General features: G+C 46.2%; 1 protein-coding gene across 2 annotated transcripts in view; it reads left to right on the top strand.

Moving 5' to 3' along the window:
- The window catches only part of CCDC60 (coiled-coil domain containing 60), a 164,052-nt gene extending 145,671 nt beyond the window's left edge, over window positions 1-18,381 (top strand). For both annotated transcript variants that reach the window (XM_058691140.1, XM_058691141.1), the window contains 7 exons: window positions 5,506-5,590; window positions 8,833-8,904; window positions 11,449-11,511; window positions 12,146-12,268; window positions 14,151-14,282; window positions 16,063-16,252; window positions 17,974-18,381. In XM_058691140.1, the coding sequence (XP_058547123.1) occupies window positions 5,506-5,590; window positions 8,833-8,904; window positions 11,449-11,511; window positions 12,146-12,268; window positions 14,151-14,282; window positions 16,063-16,252; window positions 17,974-18,075 (767 nt within the window). In that variant the 3' untranslated portion in view covers window positions 18,076-18,381. The remainder of the gene's footprint in view (window positions 1-5,505; window positions 5,591-8,832; window positions 8,905-11,448; window positions 11,512-12,145; window positions 12,269-14,150; window positions 14,283-16,062; window positions 16,253-17,973) is intronic.
- The last annotated feature ends 4,000 nt before the right edge of the window (window positions 18,382-22,381 follow it).

The following is a 22,381-nucleotide window of genomic DNA, read 5'->3' as shown; positions in this document are numbered from 1 at the left end:
CAGATCTGGTTTTCTTTTCAAGGTGTCTGTGTGGTTATCAATGTTATATCCATGTTGTGTGTCTTTCAGCCCCAAAAGCCCTGCTCTTAAGTAAGAAGAGAAGTGTCCCCAGCTCCAAGAACTGCCTCAGTCCGGAAGTGGCACAGTGTCCCCCAAGAGGAAGCAGGCATGCCAAAGGAAGGAGGGGGTGGAGGGGGAAGGTATCTGTGATGAGCAGACGGGTGAACAGTGCCACCTCTCCAGGCCTCTGAGACACCGCAGACCTGTCCCCAGTCGCTGCCTCCTACCCACATCTAACCAGCTAACTGGTCCCCTCAGTCCTACCTCCTAAATCTCCTTTAAACCTTCTCTCTTCATTCCCGTTGCTTTCATCTTCGTTTAGAGATAGAAAACTGAGGCATGCAGGCTAGTTCCTGCCACTTACATTTTGTTTAATACACAAGGTTTTGTTTAAAAAAAAAACTGGGGTGGGGCGCCTGGGTGGCGCAGTCGGTTAAGCGTCCGACTTCAGCCAGGTCACGATCTCGCGGTCTGTGAGTTCGAGCCCCGCGTCAGGCTCTGGGCTGATGGCTCGGAGCCTGGAGCCTGTTTCCGATTCTGTGTCTCCCTCTCTCTCTGCCCCTCCCCCATTCATGCTCTGTCTCTCTCTGTCCCAAAAATAAATAAAAAACGTTGAAAAAAAATTTTTTAAAAAATAAAAAATAAAAAATAAAAAAAAACTGGGGTGATATTCTAAGATTGAGAGATTTTACATAAAAATTTTGATTAAAAACCCACCACCACCACTGTGGCAAGAGTGGACCCGCAACCATGCACTACATCCAAATGGAGCTGCCCCTCTTAGGGGGGGCACGTGCTGGCTAGTTTTCCACAATCCCCACTACTCCCTATTACCCCCAATCATTGTTCCCAATTGGCCAAGTGCATGGCCATTTATCATCTCATGTGCCCTACTATTTTCCTTAGAATAAGGATGATGATGATCATGATGACGATGACAGTACAAGAGTTAATGCTTAAGAAGACTTTTACGTATCAGGCACTATTCTAGCTTCTACTATATACATACTGTGTACATATATAAATTCACACTTATGTGTATGTATATATTTGCATGTAAATTCAATGAGTCCTCACAATTTTATGCCTTTTTGTAGATGAGAAAAGTGGGGTACAGAGAGATTAAATTATCTGACCAAAGTCACACATCTAATAAGTGATGAGGCCAGAATTTGAACCCAGGAAATCCAGTCTAGCCCTCAAGTCACACAAAATTTGATTTTTCTTACACTAGCTCATGTCATCTATCCCGGTACCTGACCCTTCTTGGTACCTGAGTTTGGAACCCCCAGGTCCACAGTCTCATTACCTCTCACCTATATGACAGCACAGCTTCCTAGTCTCCCTGCTTCCTGTCTTGCCTTCACTTGCCCATGGATTCTTCTCCATGTTGAGCCAGAAGGAACTTTCTAACTTAAAAATCTGACGTAGGAGTGCCCAAGTGGCTCAGTTGGTTAAGCATCCAACTCTGGATTTTGGCTCTGGTCATGATCTCATGGTTCGTGAGTTCAAGCCCCCCATCAGGCTCCATGCTGACTGTGCAAAGCCTGCTCGGGATTCTCTCTCCCTCTCTCTGCACCTCCCCTGTTTACTCTCTCTGTCTCAAAAATAAATAGATAAACTTAAAAAAAAAATCTGATGCAGTGTTGCCCAGTTTAACATCTTTCAAGACTCCCCACTGCCTCTAAAACAGTGCATCTGATCTTGTCCCAAGCTGTTACAATAGGCTCAGCTTTCGCCACTTCATACCTTCCACCAAGCACTCCAACCTCACCAAATAGCTTTCCTCTTCTTAAACAATGCTCATTCTCTCATGTTGTCCTCTGTCTACAATGCCCTTTAACCTGTGACACTTTAGTCTGGTGGACTCCTAGTTAACCTTCAAGACCCAACTCAAATGTTCCCTGTGAAGTCTTCTCTGACTCTCCTGGGTTCCCTCCCTGTCATTTCCCTTAGTACTTTTATTTGGTTTTATTGAGTACTTAATTTTAACTTACAATTGTATCTCAGTGTATCAGGAACTCCTTTTGGCTAGATACAGCAATCTGAAAAATAGTAGCTTAAGAAAGATATTTATATTTCTTACAGATTAAAGAAGACCAGTCCACAGCTGGTATGGCTCCAAAAGGTCATCAGGAAACCTGCTTCCTTCTGTCTTTCTTTGCCATGATTCTCAGCATCACTTTACGATCTAAAATGGCTAGAATGCCAGCCATCACAGCCACATGCTAGGCTGGAAGCAGAAGAAAGTAGGTGAAGTAGGAAATTGCTCACTCCCAGCTGAACTGAAGCAATCTTTTCAGAAGCTCCATACAACATTTCTACTAAACTCTTAGTGCCCAGAATTTAGTCACAGGGGCACACCTAGCTGCAAAGATGTTGGACAACAGGTCTAGTAAATGCTTACCCTCACACACATGAACACACGCGCGCGCGTGCATGTGTGCACATGCACATATTTCTATTACTAAGGAAGAGGGGGGGAAAGGAATGTGAGCTCCCTGCTGGTGTAGAACAATGACGTCTTATTCACCTTGAGCCTGGCACACCGCAGGTGCACAACAATGACCAGGAGATGCGTTTCCACCAGATATCTATGTCCCAAAAAGAAAGTCTTTCTATTTCCACCTCCTCACCCTTCCCCTCTATTTATACCTTATCCTCATCCCATTTGTCAGAGCCTTGACAAAAGTAGATTAATTTCCCAGACTTTCACTGCCTTCTAAAACCTTCTCAAATTTATTCTGAATTCATGAATCCTATTCTGAGAGACACCATTTGACCAAGGTCTAATTTCCAGGGCTGGCTGCATAATGAAGTCTTTGTGGAGGCAAATCACTGGAGACAGCAGGTTGTGGCCTCTCCATGGACTGATCCCCTCCCCAAATCAATGGCAAGGGGATTCTCAAGAAACCAAAGCCCAGGCCATTCCTGCTGCCAGTCTTGAGGCTCCCAGTCTTGGAACTGTAAGAGGAGAAACTCACTTAAATAGCAACCCAGAAAAGATGCATCCCACGGTGGCTAACGTTCCCCCAGAACCCAACCCCATACAACAAAAAGACCTCCTCCATTTTCCCCTAAAGAGGAAGGAATGAGTTTTGTCACTCAAGAGTGAGCTGTGTGGACAGGCTGTAGATGGAAGGTGGAGGACAGAAGTCAGAATTTTTTTTCTTTGGCGGTGTGATTTAGCACTCGAAAACACAGGATGCCATTGTCTGTGAGCAATGGGTAGTGTCCTCTCCATGGCTCTGGGGACTCAGGACTGAGCAGGTTCCTCTGAGTGTGGGCATCCATTCCAGGACCGTCTTCCTCAGGGAAACCCTATTTTGTGGCACCTGATCCCCTTCCAAACAAGTATCTTCTCCCAGGTAGCCATGAGGCGTAGATGTGGGCCTCCAAACCCCCAGGCTTTATTCTAATTCATATGTAACCAAACTCAGGTACATGATGAATGGAGCCTGATTTTGGTTGGGCACCATACATTCCCAGACACATTATCGGCAAGCAGAAAAAAAAAATTTTTTTTTCGGTGCATTAAGAGAGCGAGGAGCCTTCTATATGATTCTCTAGGAAAGCTGCCTGATGTGCCAGGTCACTAGGGTCATTTGCTGGTATCCACCCACCCCTAGGCTGGCTTGCTTGTGAGTGGGGGCAGGAGTGGGGGAGCAGTCAGATGTTGCTCCTTGGTTCTGAGGAGATGGGAAGAAAGTGGAGGAACCAGCTACAGGTGCCTTACTCATAGGCTTCTAGACACTCCCCAAGGATTCTGGGATGTGCAGCAGTAGGGGAGGTGGGTGTGACAAGACAACGAGGAAGATCAGATTCAGGTCAAATGGAATCATGCCCTCAAATTACTGGGAAGACAGATTACTTGAGAATGAAGAAGGTGGAGTAGAAAATGGCTGAATGAGGGTGTTGTTCACAGCCTAGATGGCTCCAAGGTCACTGAAGGGGAGCGCCCTTGCCCTAAGCACCCACTGACTGCATTCATAAACAAGGCTGGATACAAATGGCCATAGCAAGCACTGGGCCTCGCTCTTCTAGGTATGGCTTTTGAGACCTGCACTTGTGTTGACTACAGGCACCTGACAAAGGGTGAAAAGGGTCCCCACTGGCACTGTCCTCCTTCGCTGAACCCCCAAATCTAGCTCAAGTTCTTCCAAGTTCTTCCCTCTTTTTCTCTCCTTAGCCATTCACTTATTTACTCAGCAAATGGTGACTGAGAACCCTCGATGACAAGCACAGTGCCAGGTACTTACAAGTCTGTATCCATATAAAACATGTAGGATTTCTACCGTCCCGCTCCAAGTACAGTTCATTTTCTAATATTAGTTTCTCAGGGCTGCGTCATGAAGTACCATGAACCGGAAGGTTGAAAACAACAGGAATTTATTGTCTTACACAGTTCTAGAGGCTGGAATCCAAAATCAGGGTGTCATGGGGCTATGCTTCCTCCAGAACCTGTAGGTGGGGAATCCTTCCTTGCCTCTTCTAGCTTCTGACAGTAGCTGGCAACCCTCGGCACTTGGCTCTAGATGCACTGTCAATCCAATCTGCCTCTGCCATCACATGCCATCCTCTCCCTGAGTGTCTGTCCCCTCTTGCTATAAGGACACCAGTCATATTGGATTAAGATGCCACTCTACTGCAGTGTGACCTCATCTTAACTTAACTAATTATACCTGCAATGTCTCTGTTTCCAAACAAGAATGTGAACAGTTCACGTTCTGAGATACTGGGTGATTAGGACATCCACGTATCTTTTGGGAAGACACACTTCAACCCCTAACAGTCAGGTACAAAGATGTATTTCTACCCTATAGAAAACAGCAACAATATTAAGTATGCAGGGAAAAGTCCACTAGAGGCAGGAGAAATGGGGCAGCCCGAGTGTGCACACCTGCCCAATGGCCACCGGCAGCGTGCAGCAAGAATGAACCCCATCTCAGAGTCTTTTACAGGGGAGCGGGTGGTCTGGATTTTTATGTGAAACCTTCCAGTTTGAAAAGCTGGGTATCTGCATCAAATCAAACAAAACCTGTGAGCTAGATTCGGCCTGTGGGTCACCAGGTTGCCACATCAGGTCTGTGGGATCAGAGAGGGTTTCCAGAACAAGACGATTTCTTCTGAGAATTGGAAACCGTTTTGTCTCTGGCTACACTAGAGTTTAAGGTCGGGGAGGGGAGTGAGATGAGACAGGAGAGAAAACAAGCAGCCAGACCCTGCAAAGCCTGAGAGGCCACTTGGAGGAAATGTAGATGCTGTCCAGAAGGAAAATGATGAGTCACTGGTTGTAAGCAGGGAGATAACACCGGGTGTATAACCTGCCAAACGCTGTGGGCTGCCTAGACCCTGATCTACGCTCTCCAGCTCCCCACACACAGAAGCGGAGGGGATACCAGCCCCGCCTGCCCTCTGGACAATGACCTCTCATGTTCCCATCAGATCTGCAGAAGCTCCTGGAGATGGTTCGGGAAGATGCCCGGAGGACAGTCATAATGGAAAATGGGATGCACAAAAAAGCGCCCAGGTATTGTTCTCTTGACCCCTGGGGCAAATGCAGGATATCAGAATAACAGTGATAACATTAGCCACAGCAGTTCTGAATCCTTAATATTTTCTCTGTGACAAGCACTGAGCTATGTACTTTGTTCATGTATATCACCTCCCTGGGTTCTTACAACAACCCTCTAAGGAAGATACTGTGGTCTTTATTTTACAAATGAGAAAATGAGGCTCAGAGAGGCTAAGTAACTTGTTCAAGGTCACCCAGCCAACGAACGGTAAGGGCACAACTCGAAAGCAGATCCTTCTAATTCCAAAAAGCATCCTCTTAACCACCATGCTACCCTGCTTCCCAGAGTTGTAAGGTTATTCATCCACTCTTTTACTGAATATTTATGACCATGTAGAGACTAGGTACTAATTATTACAGGAAGCGTTATAAAAGGGAAGCTCGGACTAAGAGGGTGAATACTAGGGAAATGTGATCTAGTCTGGGATGTGGATGAGGATCAGAGAAGTTCCCTCCAAGGAAGAGACTATAAGAGATTGTGGATGAGGCATGAAAAAGAGCTACCCGGCCAAAGTTTGGGGGGGCGGGGTGAGGAGACAGATGAACATTTCAGGCAGCACATGTGCAAACACGGTGAGGAGGGACCATGGCGCCTTCAAGGACTGAAGTGCGGCCGGAATGGGATGGAGAGAGGCATCAGCCTGTCTGGGGACCTCAGAGGCCACTTCCAGGATTCTGGTTTCCACCCTAAGAGACTGGCTCGTGGCACTGCACTTGAAGCTGAAGTGTCCTCCTCCTGGCGGGAAGCCTTATCCACGGGACTTCCGACCTGGAGCCGGAGTTCCCTTCCCAAGTACAGATCCTTCTGAGTAAGCAAATGACTTCCTGAAAATAAATGACACACTGGAAGAGGTTCTTCATCGCTTTCAGCCTACTGGGATGCCGGCTATGACTTATTGGTTATTGTTATTACCACAATTACAGTTCACTGAGCACTTTCACATGCATCACACCCGCCACTGCTTGCTAAAGACGAATTTGTCTGCTGCTGCCTCAACTGGCATCGGGGCTCGGAGGGTGGCACTCGGGAGGCATCCAGAGACAATGCCAGCCCTTCAGGCCCTGGCCGCTGTTACTGATTTATCAGCATTGGAGACAGACGCTAATGATGAAGCATCAGCTCCCCGGGTCTCTCTCCTTTGTAAGAACTCATGGCATGAACACTGGCATTGGAGTCAGACTGACATGCATCTGAAACCCGGAACAGGTCAACGTAGCCTTTCTCTAAACCTCAGTTTTCTCGTCTATAGAATGAGACTGTGTGGCCTCGAAGCGTTGGCCTCGGAACCAAGGAGGCTAGGGTCAATCTCCGTCCCCTTGATTTAATTGCTGTGTGATGTCGAGCAAGTTGCTTCACCTCTCTGAGCCTGATTCCAATTCTGTAAAATGAGACTCATTAACAACCTACCTCAAAGAGATGCAGTGAGAACTACATAGCCTTATCTTTGTAAAATATTATACTTGTGGAAATAACGTCTATTTCAATGAGAATTAGCTGAAATAATGCATTTAACATATTAATATTAGCACCTGCCTAGCATATCGTAAGCATTCGATACATGATGACCGCCGTGATGGTGTTGGTGGTACTTTTGTTTCACACGTGGCATCCCACAGAATCTTCGCAGCATGTTGCTGAGGCAGGTGTATTAACAGCTACCCATTACCAACGCCCCACCACACGGATGGAGAAGAAGGGCGATGACTGACATGCATAAGGTGCTCAAAAGACAGAACCACGTGAGAACACAAAACTCACCACGTGGCCTCTGTGTTCACTTCAGTGATACAATAACCATGGTTACAAGAGCGAGAACCTGTTGAGATGTCCCATCTTCAACTCCTCTGGGAGAAAAATCTCCCTAATCTCTCCCTGAGGCAGCAGATATTGGAGGCTTCTCTTTAGAGCTGTAGAGAGACAGTTAAGAAAAGCTGCACATTTTCTTTTGTCCTCCTCGCTTTAGAATCTGGATTCCTTTTTCAATTTAGGCCCCACATCTGTTCCCAGCAGGGATGACAGAGAATTCTGGGGTTTTTAAGAACCCCTAAAAGCCAACTGGATCAGCCCCCAGCCTCAAAGCCAGACTGCCCTCTGGCCATCTTAGTCCTGTTCAGGCTGCTGTAACAAAAATGCCACAGACGGGGTGGCTTACAAACAATAGGTATTTATTCCTCGCAGTTCTGGAGGCTGGGAAGTCCAAGATCAAGGTTCCAGCTGAGTCGGTGTCTGGCAAGGGCCTCCCCCATAGATGGCAGTCCTCGCCACAGATGGCCGTCTTCTCACTGTAACCTCGCATGGGGGAAGGGAGCTCCCTGGGGTTTCTTTTGTAAGGGTGCTAATTCCAATCATGAGGGCTCTGACTTCATGAGCTAATCATCTCACAAATGCCCCCACCTCCTAATACCCTCACCTTGGGGATTAAGATCTCAACAGATGAGTTCAGGGGGATGCAAACATTCAGACCATAACATCACCTAGGGAGATGACCTTTTCTTAAAACTCTGCTAGCAGTATTTCCTTTAAAAAAAATTTTTTTTAATGTTTATTTATTTTTGAGAGACAGACAGAAGGGAGTGGGGGAGGGGCAGAGAGAGAGGGAGCCACAGAATCCGAAGCAGGCTCCAGACTCTGAGCTGTCAGCACAGAGCCTGAAGTGGGGCTCGAACCCACAAACCACGAGATTATGACCTGAGCTGAAGTCAGATGCCCAACCAACTTAGCCACCCAGGCGCCCCTAGCAGTATTTTCTAAGTGTCTCTGGGGATCAGAATCAGCTGGATGCTTGTTAAAAATACAAATTTTTAGTCTTCATCTCAGAACCACTGAATTGGAATCTCCAGAGGAAACTTTTTTAACAAGCACTCCAAGTGAACACTATTTCACAGTATGTTGAGAAATTCTAAGGTTTCAAAATGTGCTCTCTGCAAACCAGTATCAGAAGTGTGTGTGTGTGTGTGTGTGTGTGTGTGTGGTTTTTAAATGCAGCTTCTGGGGCCTCGCTCCAGGCCTAACATACCCAAATCTCTGGGAGTATGGCTCTGTATTAGCAGCAATCTCTCCAGGTCTCCAGGTGATTCCTATGCCCCATAAAGTCTAAGGATCCCTGCTCTCGAAAGAGAATCCTCCCACAGATACTGACTGCCTCCAGGGCACCGTATGTTGAAGGCCTTATTAAGAGACTCATCTTGTTTTGCAGTATCTTGTCAATGCTCAAACAAACCAAGAGTGATTCTGCCTATAAAGACATGCAGACCACCCGCAAATCAAGGTAGGAGACACCCCACAGTTACAGGGACCATTGCGGAGATGCCCCTTACCAGACTATAGAAGGTGGGGCAGGGAGGAGGGACTTTTTCCTTCTTCATTAGAAATAAGCTTCTTAATTCCTGTGGGGGGCGGGGGGTATCCAGGTGTCTCTCCCCACACCCCAAAGTGAATATCATAAAGTTAAAAATCTTCCTGTAGTAGAGGGATATGAAGCAAGGAGGATGTGTTACAGGACTGCCCTTTCCCTCTTTACTTGAGCAACTTGTAATGAGGGAAGGGAGGTCTGCCCCCATTTCGTTTATTCATCTGAAGTATACTCATCAATCCCCATGTGTGCCAGAAACCGTGCTAGGTTTGGAGGGATTCAACAGTCTGCTATCATAAATCTCACTATCTGGACTGAAGCCGTAACTTTTTCGTGTGCCACGGACCCTCTGGCAGTCTGAGGACTCCTTTCAGAAAAATGCCTTTAAGTCCATGCTGTAAATAACAAAAGTTTACAAAGAAATCTGTAGTAATACAGGTTATGACATTACAACCAAATGTGGGATATAGTAATCTATGAGCTTCTTTAGCAGTGAGTTATATAATAAGACTTAGCACATCTAATAACTACTATAATTTTAGATTAGTGCTGAGTATAAATGATCTTTCAAAATATCTGCCACAATTGTGACGCAAGGTGCAAATACATGCGATTTCCATTCCTGCTAAAGGCTAGTTGAAATAAAGATGTGACCTTTTTTCCATCTGCATTCATGGGCTCCTTGAATCCTGCCTTTGGTTAAGAATCACTGGTCTAATGGGAGAGCCATGTCTTTATTAAATAATCCCACAGAGTTAGCCATATAATCATGACTATGGAAAGTGTTCTGAAGGAAAAGTAAGGAGGACTGGGTGAATGTTGAGCACCAGGGGCCCAAAACTGAGTTTGACATTTAAGCTGAAACCTGAAGAAAAGAAGACTTACCTAGCCTATGGCTGGGATAGATGGGAATCGTGTTCCAAGAAAAATGAATAGCATGTACAAAGAGCCTGAGACAGGAGGAAGCATAGAGGCATTGAGCAGAAATCAGTATGGCTGAAACTCAAGGAGGGCCAAGGAAAAGGGAGACAGAGACAGGCAAAGGGTCCTTTGTTATTTACTTCTGTTCGCTTGTTTATCACAGTGAATGCCACTACTTCCCTCACCTCCCACGTCCCCCGAGTCACACTATCAGCCCTAGAAGAGAGCCACCTTCCAGACCATCAGGAGGAAGGTCAAAGCCAACCCACTTTCCCAAAGAATGCATCTGCAGGGGTTGGGGCTGCTGGTTGGAATCCAAACACAAGGGTTTCTGGGTACTATTCCTGGGGCGTGCATCCCAATAAGGTGGGATAAGGGCTCAATCCATCACCTACCAGGGCTAAGACCTCTATATCCAGTCCCCTGAGCCTCTGGGGAAAAGCAGCAAAGGTTAGGACCTTTCCTGCGTAGAAGGGTTTGGGAAGTGGCAGGCCTACCTAAAGAAGTTCCAGGCACTACAGGGCCAGAAGGGAAGGGTCAGCAGCACATCACAGGGATAAGAAAAACAGGGTTATTCTCTAGAACCACACAGATAAGGCAATCAAGTAAGTCTTCCAAGCATTTTGTAGAAACAAAGGGAGACAGGGCAAGAGAGAAGGTGAGAAACACTGATGTTGAAGGACCAGACCACTAAAGTAGGACACAAGAGAAGGTGCAGGGGAGGGACAGGCATGCACAATGGAGCTTCACCCCTTCTAGAAACTCTGACCAGGCAAAGTCACAGGAGGGAGTAGCCACTCAAGGAATTAAATCAGCCCATACCTGGGAAGGGTTCAATGTCATGAGAGCTGACTGAGCACAGATGAGGACACTGATGATCCCGAGCTGAGTTGCTTGCCCACAGACTGGGAGCTGGTGGTGCCAGGGATGGGCTCTGGAGCCAGCTCTGTCTGCCTCCAAAATCAAGTGAAGCGAGTGTTCAGCTCAGGGTCCAGTTTAGAGAAGACAATCCTTGAATGAAGAAGCAGTCTGGGTTTGGGAAAATCGACATCATGACTAGAAAGACTTGACTATCCCTTCCCCAAATCTGCACTCAGCCCCAGCTTACATGCCAGTTGGTGTAGAGAGAAAAATGGAAGGGCCCCAAGTGAACTTGTCCTCCAGAAGGAAAGATCAATTTTGTACAGATGAAACTGGGATCCAGAAAATATGTCATCCTGACAATATGCAGAGACAGAAGGTCAAAGTCAGACTACAAGACTCAGAGCAGGTAGAACTTGCTGTAGACCATGAAACAGGGTTGGATTTGAGAAAGTGGAGAAGAAACAAGGAGGACCCTCCAGGCAGAGGACATGGGTAGAAGCAAGGGCCAATATACACTGAGAACAACATACACTGAGTTCTATGACTGGTCCTTTGATTAGAGCCACTTCCCTTACCCGAATTCTGGAGGCTAGCAGGTGTCATAGGAGCCCCGAAGACACCCTTTCTGTGAAAAGCAGGCTCCAGGCAACTTGAAACCATCCCTTTGTGTTTCAGTGAAAGATCTAGCAGTACAAGTGGAGAAAGCCACACTCTGCTCATCCAGAAGAAGTCTAAAAGGTAAGCCAGACGGGCAGCGGAACAAACTGGCCAAAGCGACCGCGGTAATCACATCCTCTATCTTCCCAGGGGTATGGAAACAACCCAGTGCAGACCAGACTCCCCAAAGTCATACACATTGCTTAAAGACAAGGGTTGCCCAGGGAAAGGGACTCATGGCCAAGGTGCCAACGCAGACAACGGCAAAAAATTCCTCCTCTGTGCCAGGCACTGGGTGAAGCATTCCATATTCACCATCGTGCTTATTCCTCAAAACCAATCCTATGAGGCAGGAGTGTTATCCCATTCTACAGAGGAGCAAACTGAAACCTGGCCAGGTGAGATGTCTTGCCCAAGGCCACATAGCTAAGAAGTAGTGGTACTGGAGTTTGAACTGGAGTCTCCCAGCTCCAAATTCCATTTTCATCTCACTGTCCTTAACATTCACTGGGCTCAGGTGACCAGATGTCTCCCTGTGGACTTATTTAATAAAGCCTGAGCCACCAGCTTGATATTGGGAAGATCTGTCCTTCCTATATCCAGGGGAATGCTGAGATAGCATTCCACTGCAGAACACCTTGAGGCCTAGGGAGCGCCGCATCATGGCTCTGATCTTGCACCCTGTCCCCTAAGCCCTTCTTATCTGTGTCTACAGCCGTACCAACCGGGACATTATCCAGTGCAAGAGTGGCGTGTGCAACACCATGAGGGCAAAGTTTTACAGCGTGGCCCAGGAAGCTGGTTTCTGTCTTCAGGACAAGATGGAAATCCTCATGAAGTAAGGGCACACATATATCCCTTCATCCAAAGGACATTCATCTAGTACCCACCATATGCCCACTGATGCCAGGTGCTGGGGCTTAGCAGGGAGTAAGGACATATTTCCTGCACTCAGGGAGCTTACAGTCTCCTGGAAAATATGGGCGGAAACAAGTAACTATATTTATAAATATATAGGTACAAATTATAATCATTGCTATACAGGAAGAGACAGGGTACTATGAGAGAGAGAAACCATGAGGAACTAATTTAGGTCGGGTAATCCAGGAGGACTTCTCTAAGGAGGTGACTTCAGGCTGAGCCTTGACAGATGAGGAGGAGCTGGCGATGTACACCAGCAGCAGGCTAAGTACATACAAAGCTCCAAGTCAGGAAGGGACACGGAAAATCTGCAGAAGAGAGAGAAGTGGGGAGTGAGAACTGCATTATGCACAGCCATGAATGCCACACTTAAGGCTTGGAACTTGATTTTAAGAGCACCGGTGGGCTACTGGAAGCCTCTCTTTCCTATGCTGACAACCCAGTAACTGTCTCCCTTCCCAGCCTACCCCTTGACTGCGGTGACCATTCACCCCCAATGAACTCATCCATTCGATGAAAGTTGCACGGTCACCCTGTGCTCTCTCACCCTTTCAGTATGGAGGGGTTAGGGTTCAGGGCCACCGTTTCAGAGATGACTTGTCCCCGCCTTCTGGGAGCCCCCAGGCTAGTGAAGAATCCAGACAAGTAACCAGACAATGACCAGACAGGCTGATGACAGCCAACATGAGAGTGAGCAGGGGGCTAAGGGAACACAGGGGAAGGATGTCTTGCCTAGCTTGAGGCAGCAATCGGAAATGTCTTCCTGGAGGAAACAACATCTTCTGTTTCATAAAAATTGGTGAGATTTCCAGAGCACCTGATATGTACCCACGAGCTTTGTAGTCATCACTGAGTCCTTACAACAATCCTAGGAAATAGGTGCTGTTATTAGACCCATTTTATGGATGAGAAAAGTGGGCTCAAAAATGTCTTGTCAAGACAAGGTCACCCAGTAGTTAAGTAGTAAAGATGGAATTTGAACTCAGAGAGTCACACGCAAAGTGGGAAGGAGGGACAGGAGCTCCAGAGAAAAGCAACAGCAAAGTCTCAAAGGCCAGAAGGGGCACAGGGGACCAGGAACTGCCATTAGTCAGGTGTGGCTGGGGTTCAGGTTGCTTTCAAGGTAACCAGAGAGACAGAGGCCAAATCATAAAAGGTCTTGCTAGCCCAGCTAGAGGTTGAACTTTATCTCAGAACTTTGTTCATGAGCTAAAGCATAAAATGCTGAGCTGGAAAATGCTGTAGAGACTGGATAATCCAGAGCCTTAGAGGGCAAGTTACTCAGGGAACCTTATTCCAAGTAAAACGAAAAGCCATTGAAAGTCATATATAGGTGAATGCACTGGTTATAGTTACAATGCAAAGTCTCCTTAGAGAGCTAGGGCATATGCCCAAAACAGTAAGAGGAGTGGGGAAGAGAGGAACCAACCTGAGTTAAACACCTACTGTGCATCTGGCACTAAGCTCTGCACTTCGCACACATTGTATCACTTAATCCTCACCTCTGAGAGCTAGGACCATTATTATCTTCCATTTTACAGATTAGAAAGCTGTGTAAATACAATATAAAGTAGGGAGAGAATGATAAAAGGTGACTGGGTTTCGCAAGAAAAGAGCGTTTCAGGACCTTGGAGAGAGCTGTGTCATCTTGTGGCCTGAGCCACATTGTAAACTGAAGAGTGAGGGGCTGAGGACTTCATAGAGAAAAAGGTGTTTAAGTCAGATCTCAAAGGGCAACTGGGATGGATAAGGAAGAAGGGGGTCTGATCTTCCTCTTTTTCATACATCCTGTGACGCAGGCGCCAAGAAGAGAGAGGTCTCCAGAAGTTCCATTCTTTTGTCTTTGTCTCCGATTTTAAAAAGGATATAGCAAAAATGAGGCATCAAGTCTCCCTGATAAAAGGAGATGCAGAAGAAACTGCAGACCACTGGTAAAGATCCCCGGAGTCAGATAAGATGGTCTTTGACAGGGGGAAGAGGGAAGGGGAAAGGGGCTGCTGTTGGAAAATCACATTTGATCAAGACAACTCTTGGCCATAGACAGGCTGTCAGGCAAGAACCCCTCAGTTCCTGGACCACAGACAATCCAACAACTGTATTCTCCATATTTATTTTCGGTCTGGATCAGACTATCAAATATGGACTAATTTGCCAGCCTCTTGGAAAATGCAGATGAGGCAAACCACATGAAAATTCCTACAGATTGTGAGGTTTATGGGGCAATCCCTACAGTCTCCAAATAAGTTGACCCTTTAAGGATATAAAACCAGGAAGGCATATCCTAGAAACACTGTGCCCCAGCATGGGGTTATAATATAAATACAAGAAAAAAAAAACATGGACTGAGAAGTTACTGGGTGGCAGACACTAACCTAAGAAATTTTCCTACATTATTTATTTTGTTCCCCACAAAAATCCTGAAAGTTACATATTAATACTCACTTTGTAAGTAAGAAAACGTAAAGATTTAAACCCCTGTCTGACCCCAGTCTCTGTGCTCATCTAAGATACAGAATTAGAGTCTGCCATGCACCCCATCATGGCAGGGTGAGTAAATCAAGATCTCAGAGTAAGATGAGAAAGTCTAAGCATGTACCCAGGATCCTTTCCATGATTTTAATAATGTAGAATGGGAGCTTACAAGGAGACACAAATAAATATATGAATCTATACCACAAAATATAAAATACAAAGCAATACAAGTAGCCCAAAGTACACGGTAAATGATTAGTTTCTTCTTCAAATTTCTCTACAATTGATTCATCTATATGGGGGGGGGGCCTTTTTTCTTTTAAAAAAATTTTTAATGTTTATTTATTTTTGAGAGAGAGAGAAAGCAGAGTGTGAGGAGGGGCGGGGAGAGGCAGGGAGAGAGAGACACAGGCTCCAGGCTCTGAGCTGTCAGCACAGAGACTGACACGGGGCTGGAACTCATGAACTGTGAGTTCATGACCTGAGCTGAAGCTGGACGCTTAACCGACTGAGCCACCTAGGCGCCCCACCTTTTTTCTTTTTTAAAGAGATGCCATCTCCTGCCTTAAACCCTGGTCACACCTGAACCACCTCCAGGTAGGAATCTACCTTGTTCCCACCATCTCAAGAATGGATTACCAAACTACCCTCAGACTGCTGCAGCATTCAGAAATGTTCTCTAAACCCGCTGAAACACACAAAGCTGTGGTCCAAGCTTACTCACTATCAGAGACATAGAAAATACACACACACTTCCCCTTCCTCCTCCCCCTCCTCCTCCCTTTCCCCCCTCCCCCTCCTCCTCTTCCATCTTGTGTTTAAGAGCCCCTTGCATCCTGGCAGGTATCCCACAGATATGCCCATGCCCTCCTGGCCTGATTAGCCCTCAAAAGAGAAGCATCCAAAATCTCAGTGCCCCTTCCTTCCTTCTAGCTTTTCACATTGTCTGCTTGATAGAAAAATCATAAATGCTTTAAAGCATGCCCTTAATTTGTTTTTTTAATGAGATGCAAATCATGCTCCAGCTTTTACCACCCCTAAAAAAATAAAAAGACTTGCCTGATCTGCGGGCTGTTTACATTTCGGATGGAGGCAAGCCTCCCAGGTGAAGACGTGCTGCCCTGGAGATATCACATGAGTGGTAGAAAGAGAAAGTGGGGGTGGAAGCTCTAAGATACTCAGACCCACCCCCCAGCAGGTTCCTAACTGGCTCTCTCTTCTTGGGATTGGGAATTGAAGGTACTTTGATCTGCTGTCCAAACTCCCCAAAGATCTGAAGAATTTCCGCCCTGCCAAAAAGATCCTGGCGAAACTACAGAAGTTTGGGGAAAACCTAGACCTCAGGATCAGGCCCCATGTCCTCCTGAAAGTGCTACAAGACCTGAGAATCTGGGAACTGTGCTCTCCGGACATCGCTGTGGCTATCGAGGTAACTACTGTGTCCTTTCCCATCCTCACTGTGCCTCCAGTGTCCTCATTCAGTCATCTCTCAACATCCAGGCACCATTTAAGTGCTGCACACACAATTAAAAAGACATAAGGTCTCTGCCTTCACGGAGCTCATCATCTAACAGGTGAGGGATTATCACATGACCTTGGTGGTTTCAAATCCAGGGGACATTATAGTCTATGTAAATGGTGCCCCCTGGGGAAACTTGGAGGCTTTGGAGACACATCAGTAAATGGACACATGAATAAAGGAACTGGCGATAATAATAAGAAGCACTCTAAATCTGGCCCGTGAAACAGCAGCATAGACCTCACCTGTGTGCTTATTAGAAATCTGGAATCTCAGGCTTTAAACCAATGCAGAACCTACATGTAAATGAGATCCCAGGTGATTTGTATGCACAATAAAGTTTAAGGAGCACTGATTTAAGGTAAATGTACAGCGGACCTATCTTAACTAGGATGAGTGGGGAAGGTGACTTTTAAGCTGAAACAGAACTTGACTTGCGTGAGGGACTCCTAGGCAGTCAATAGGTTGGGGAGGAAGCAAGCAAGGAGGTGCAAGGTTATAAGGGGACTGCGCAGTCTGAGCAGACTTTTGAAAGTCAAGTTAAGGATTTAAGTCTTCATCTTGAGGCTGCAGGGAAGCCACTGAATGGTTTTTAATGATAGTTTATCATCACTACCCACTCTAGACATTCCTAGGGCATCAAAAGGTATCAGCAAATAGGAGGAGAGGAAGGGATTCCATCCTAAGGTATTAATAGAGATTAACAGAGTGACTTCCTTAATTTCACCCCATGGCATACATACATTTTCACAGGGCTTTCAATGTCTCAAGATAAAGATGGGACTCTAGTGGTGGAATTCTCAGTCCTCTGGGTGTTTTCATGCCAGACTGGCGCTCCCACAGGCTGACCTGGGTGATTATATGTGGGTGCAAGGTGAGGAGTCCGGGGATGGGGGATAACCCTGTGGACAAATCCCTAGGTCCAGACTCTACTCCCCACATCTTGTGAAGCTCCTTCAGGAAGGACTGGTAGGCTAGTCCAAAACTAACTCGAGGGTAACTCTCCACTCCCCGCTTGCCAGTTATGGGGTCCACTTTCCACCTGCCAGCTATGGGGGTATAGAAGAGGCAATCTCTGAGTGGGTAAGATAAAGGGGGTATGGATGCTCCCCCATTCTCTGAGGTGAGTTCACCACCCTGGCTAGTAAAATTTAGCATGTTCCTCTCCCAGTGAGAACATCACAGAATGCGGGGGTCTCTTAATCCTAGAGCCTATATGAAATTCTACATTTTGTATCTTAAACCTTTCCTGGAAGCAAGTTATCATCAGTTCTCAAAGAAGGCTACAAACCAAAAAAAGTGTAAGGACAAATGACTTTTTAAAAAGATATTAAAGTAAGACAGAAAGAAAAATGCAGACAGCTGGGTTTTCCTGCTCTCCCAAAATTTCTCTGGGTCAACAGTGACAAAAAGGGGCTTAGTCTGATGAACCAGGAAGCTGGAAAGGTGTTCTTTTCTTGAGAGAACAACCCCCATCATGATGCTCCAGGCATTATGAGTATGTGCATGGTTAAAGGTATCCTGGAGCCACCAACCTCAATCACACATATTCTAGGATCTTGGAGGTGGGGCAGGAAAGGGAGTCTAGCTTTCAGACCAAATCTGAGGTTGCCACTGTGTTTTCCCCACAGTTTATACGTGAACACATCATCCATATGTCTCAAGAGGATTATATCAACTGGCTGCAGACCCGGATCAATATCCCCATCCGATCCCACAGTCTCCGGACATAGACTGGGCCTGGGTCAACCAGCTGTCCCAGTGGAGGAGGACTAGACTACACAGTATCCTTGCTTCCTATCCGGGTTCTTCCTTCCTATCTACTCTCATGGATACCCACTAGAATATATGAGACTGACTTCCGGCAACATTCTAGAGGGAGATACTCCCAGGTGGAAACTCCTCTGAACCTCACACCCCACCTCAAACTCCCAGTGTCTGTTCCTCATTGGTCCAGTCTGACTCTACCCACTCCCTCTCCAGATTCCTTTACCTTACTCCTCTTCCTCAAATTCTGGCTAATAAAATGGAGCTGAATATTTGGTGTCTGGCTGGGAAAGAGTTGGAGCTGTGGAATTTGGGTGTGATATTCAGATCCTAATAATGACCACAGTTACCATTTATTGAGCTTTCATTATGCAATAGGCCCCCAGTGTTGGGTGAAATTTTATTGCCTGATAATATCATTTATGTTTTTTAATGTTTATTTATTTTTGAGAGAGAGAGAGAGAGGGAACGCTCCAAAGTGGGGGAGGGGTGGAGACAGAAAGGGAGACACAGAATCCAAAGCAGGCTCCAGGCTCTGAGCTGACAGCAGTAAGCCTGATGCAGGGCTTGAGCTCACAGACCATGAGATCATGACCTGAGCTGAAGTTGGATGCTCAACCGAGCCACCCAGGTGCCTCTGCCTGATAATATCATTTAAATTCTCACAATAACTTGATTAAGTAGGGAATGGTGATGTTGTCCCCATTTACCACCATTGGAGCTACAGCGTATTTCTCAACATTAAGTATAGGCAACAGATGGATAGTGGGGTAGGTGGGTAGATGAATGGATGGGTGGATGGATGGGAGGATGGATGGATGGATGGATGGATGGATGGATGGATGGATAGATGGATGGATGGATGGATAGGGCATTCATTCCCCAACAAGGCAAATGGTGTGCAAGAAAATCTCCACCTTAATAGTCCTCATATATTTCTGGTGCTCTTGCTTGCATAAGGAAGCTCAACTTCCTGTCATCTCAAACTGTGTATAGACTCATCACCATTTTACCTCTTTTCTCACTTTAGTCTTATGCTTACCTATATTCTCACTAAGTTATAGAACCTGTAGTCATTTTAACTCTCACTGATGGCCCAGCTGATTAATGATTAAACAACTGGACTTGATTTGCTCTTATTCCCAGATTGGCAGAGCACTCACATAGGTTGGCCCTCCACATCTCTTCATGATGATCTGGAAGGGAGGGAGGAGTGTGGAACCAGAACTATTTTTCAGTGTAAGCAACATCTTTTTTTTCTGTTCACCTAGTCAATCATTTACTCATTCATTCAAAGAATGTTTACTGAGAGTCCAATATGCATCAACCAAGTTCTAGGTTCTGAAGATACAGCAATGACCAAAGCAAACAAGGTCCCTGCTGTCTTGGATGTTACATGGAGACAGACAAGTCAAATGGGATTGGCAATGGGATTGCATAGGCAATGGGATGGGCATAGGGATTGCATAGCATCACACGTCTCTTCACACTGACATTCTTTGTTAACATGATACCTTGACAAGCCATGAGGTGCAAAGTTGAGACACTGCCTATAAGAAGTCTGCGAAGTTAAGAGATTCCAAACCTCTTTGTATTAAACAGGAATTTAGGTGAGGGGGAGGAGAGAATAAAGGAGAGGAACCAAGGGAGGAAAAAAGAGGAAGAAGGGAAGGGGGCTGAGTAACAGAGTGAGAAGGAAACTAGGGAGAAAACCAACCAGGGAAAAGTCCCCAAGGTGGGGCTGGCCAAGAACTACCAACCAAACCAACCCCCTCCACTGTATCACCTTGGATCTTCAGTCATTTCTATCACACACTCAAGTGCCATCTGTGAGTGATGTTTTGAGGAAATAGGAAGAAAGGCTATGTTCTACATCGGGGTCTACCTGGGGGTAAAGAAAGGGCTTGAGGGACTCAGAAATGAACACAGTAAAGAGTTTAGTAGGAGCAGAAAGTCAGAAACAGACTACTATTCCATAAGCTCTCTAGATTTACAGAAATCCTGTATGTACATTTGGCCCCCACTAGACAGGGGATGGGACTCTGCCAAATTGATATATAGCTCATACATCTCTCAAATGTCAGGTGACGCTTAATTACGCTAGAGAATCAGCACAATGGTGCTCAATTAAAGCAAGTACAAGAACATCCCAGGGGACATAGGGCTGGGGGTGGTAGGAGGGAGTGGGTCTCAACTCATACTTGAGATGTCAGGAAAGGTTTTCTAGAGAAGGTGATTATACCTGTAAGATGAGTGGGATCCAGGTAGAGAAAGGGAAGGAGGGAGGGAAGAATGTTCCAGGTACAGAGAAGAGCGTGCACAGTGGCCTAGAGGCAAAAAGAAAATTGATGTCATTTGAGAAACTAAAATAACAAGGTCTCACTAAACTGTAAGATCAGGTTGACAGGGTAGGGAAATGGAGGAGGGAAACTGGAGGGAGGTAGAGACAAATTTGGAGATGCTTTCTAGGCCATGTTATGAGGTTAAGACCAACTTACTGGCAATAGGGAGCCACAGAAGGATTCTGAGCAGGGGAATAATCAGATTTGTATTCAGGAAAAAAGAAAAGGCTACCGTGTAAGTGCAAGGCAGAAAGCAGGGAGCTAAGATAAGGCTGTCACAGTGATTGCAGGGAGAGCAATGGCAGTGGGGAATGAAAGTCTCTATAAAAGAATCAACAGAACCTGGTGTGGTGAGTGACAAGCAGGCAGAAGGCAGAGTGTCAGGAATCATGTCTGGCTTTCCAGCTTAGATCTCCGCGTGGAGGATGGTGCCTTTAATGTACCAGGAGGAAAGGAAGAAAAGAAAGTTCTGAATGTTCTGTTTTGAGCATATTGAGTGGGAATATCAAGTGGAAGGATCTGAAACTCAGGAGAGAGGGTGCAGTGGAGATAGAAATATGACACCAACATCGCATGGGCCCTGATGGCTAAAGCAGGAAGTGGGAGGAGAGGTTAGGAGAGGAGAAGACACAGAAGGCCTTGAGGACAGACGGACAAGAGCATCAAGCAACCCACTCACAACCTAGCATTGAGTGAGGGACTGCTTTGTTGCAGACGCTGTGGAAAACACCTGACATGGATTATCTCATTTCATCTTCACGATTCTGCAAGGCCAGGCTCACCTGCTTTAGAGACGACGAAATCGAGCTCCCAAAAGTGTCCTGCTGACTCTGAATTCCCTCCCGACCTCCACCGCTGCCCTCTCTGACCCCAGTCCTCACCGTATGAGACGAGGGGGTCACAAAAGTTATCTTGCTTTTGAAATACCAAAGAAACAGCTCTACTGGCAGGACTTCCTGGCATTGTATTTATTTACAGCTGCAGCGCATTCCACAGTGTGCAAATAAGAAAATATACTCCAGTAATAGCTGAGCTGATGTTCACAGCGTCCCTCTTAGGTGGGCATTGTTCTAATCCACATTTTACAAGTAAGGATAGTAAAGATACCAAACCTTAAAGTCATCTGCCAACAATCACACAGCCGGTAAGTGGAGGAGCCAACTCCGGAACATATCTGTTTTGGGCAGGGGAGATGCCGAAAATCACAAGACACTGGGCCCTCCTGCTGGCGGCTTTCTGAGCCTAGTTCTCAGAGCTGTAGCTCCATCTAGTGGTCTGTATCAACATTACGCTCCCATCATGCTAGTCAGTGGAACAGAACCCTCTGCCAAAAAGGAAGAAGGCAAGCATTAAGAGCAACAACAAGACCATTCTGCTTAGACAAGGAGTATTTACTCAAACAAGAAAGACATTTGACAGCTAGGATAGACTGGGAACTAGGAGGAAAGAATACATCACCTCCCAGATCATAGGCTCAAAGAGCCACAGGGAGAAGTAAGTTTTGCTGTGAGCATCTTCATCAGAATCATAATTAAGCACCTACTATGCGTCAAGCCTCTGCCAGGTGACCAGGATCCACTGTCCTGCTGCTCGGACCAGGCCACCTGGGTGGCTATCCTGAGAGTTTTAAAAACCATATGTGCCCTCACAGAAGCTTCTTCTGTAAAGGAGCAGAGAGTAAATATCTGTTGCATATTCTTTTTATATGTGTAGCCCTTTAAAAATATAAAAACCATTCTTATACTGGAGGTCGTATAAAACAGACTACACCGAGATTTGGGCCACGGGCTATAATTTACTGACCCCTGTTAGAGCGTAAACTGAAGGAAGAAAGGGAATTTTCTAGTTTTCCCTAAAACCTGAGACAGGGAGGGGCGCCTGGGTGGCTCAGTCGGTTAAGCGGCCGACTTCGGCTCAGGTCACGATCTCG

Source organism: Neofelis nebulosa, chromosome 11 (genome assembly GCF_028018385.1).
Source record: "Neofelis nebulosa isolate mNeoNeb1 chromosome 11, mNeoNeb1.pri, whole genome shotgun sequence".
Classification (NCBI taxonomy): Eukaryota; Metazoa; Chordata; class Mammalia; order Carnivora; family Felidae; genus Neofelis; species Neofelis nebulosa.
This window is presented reverse-complemented; position numbering and strand designations above follow the sequence as displayed.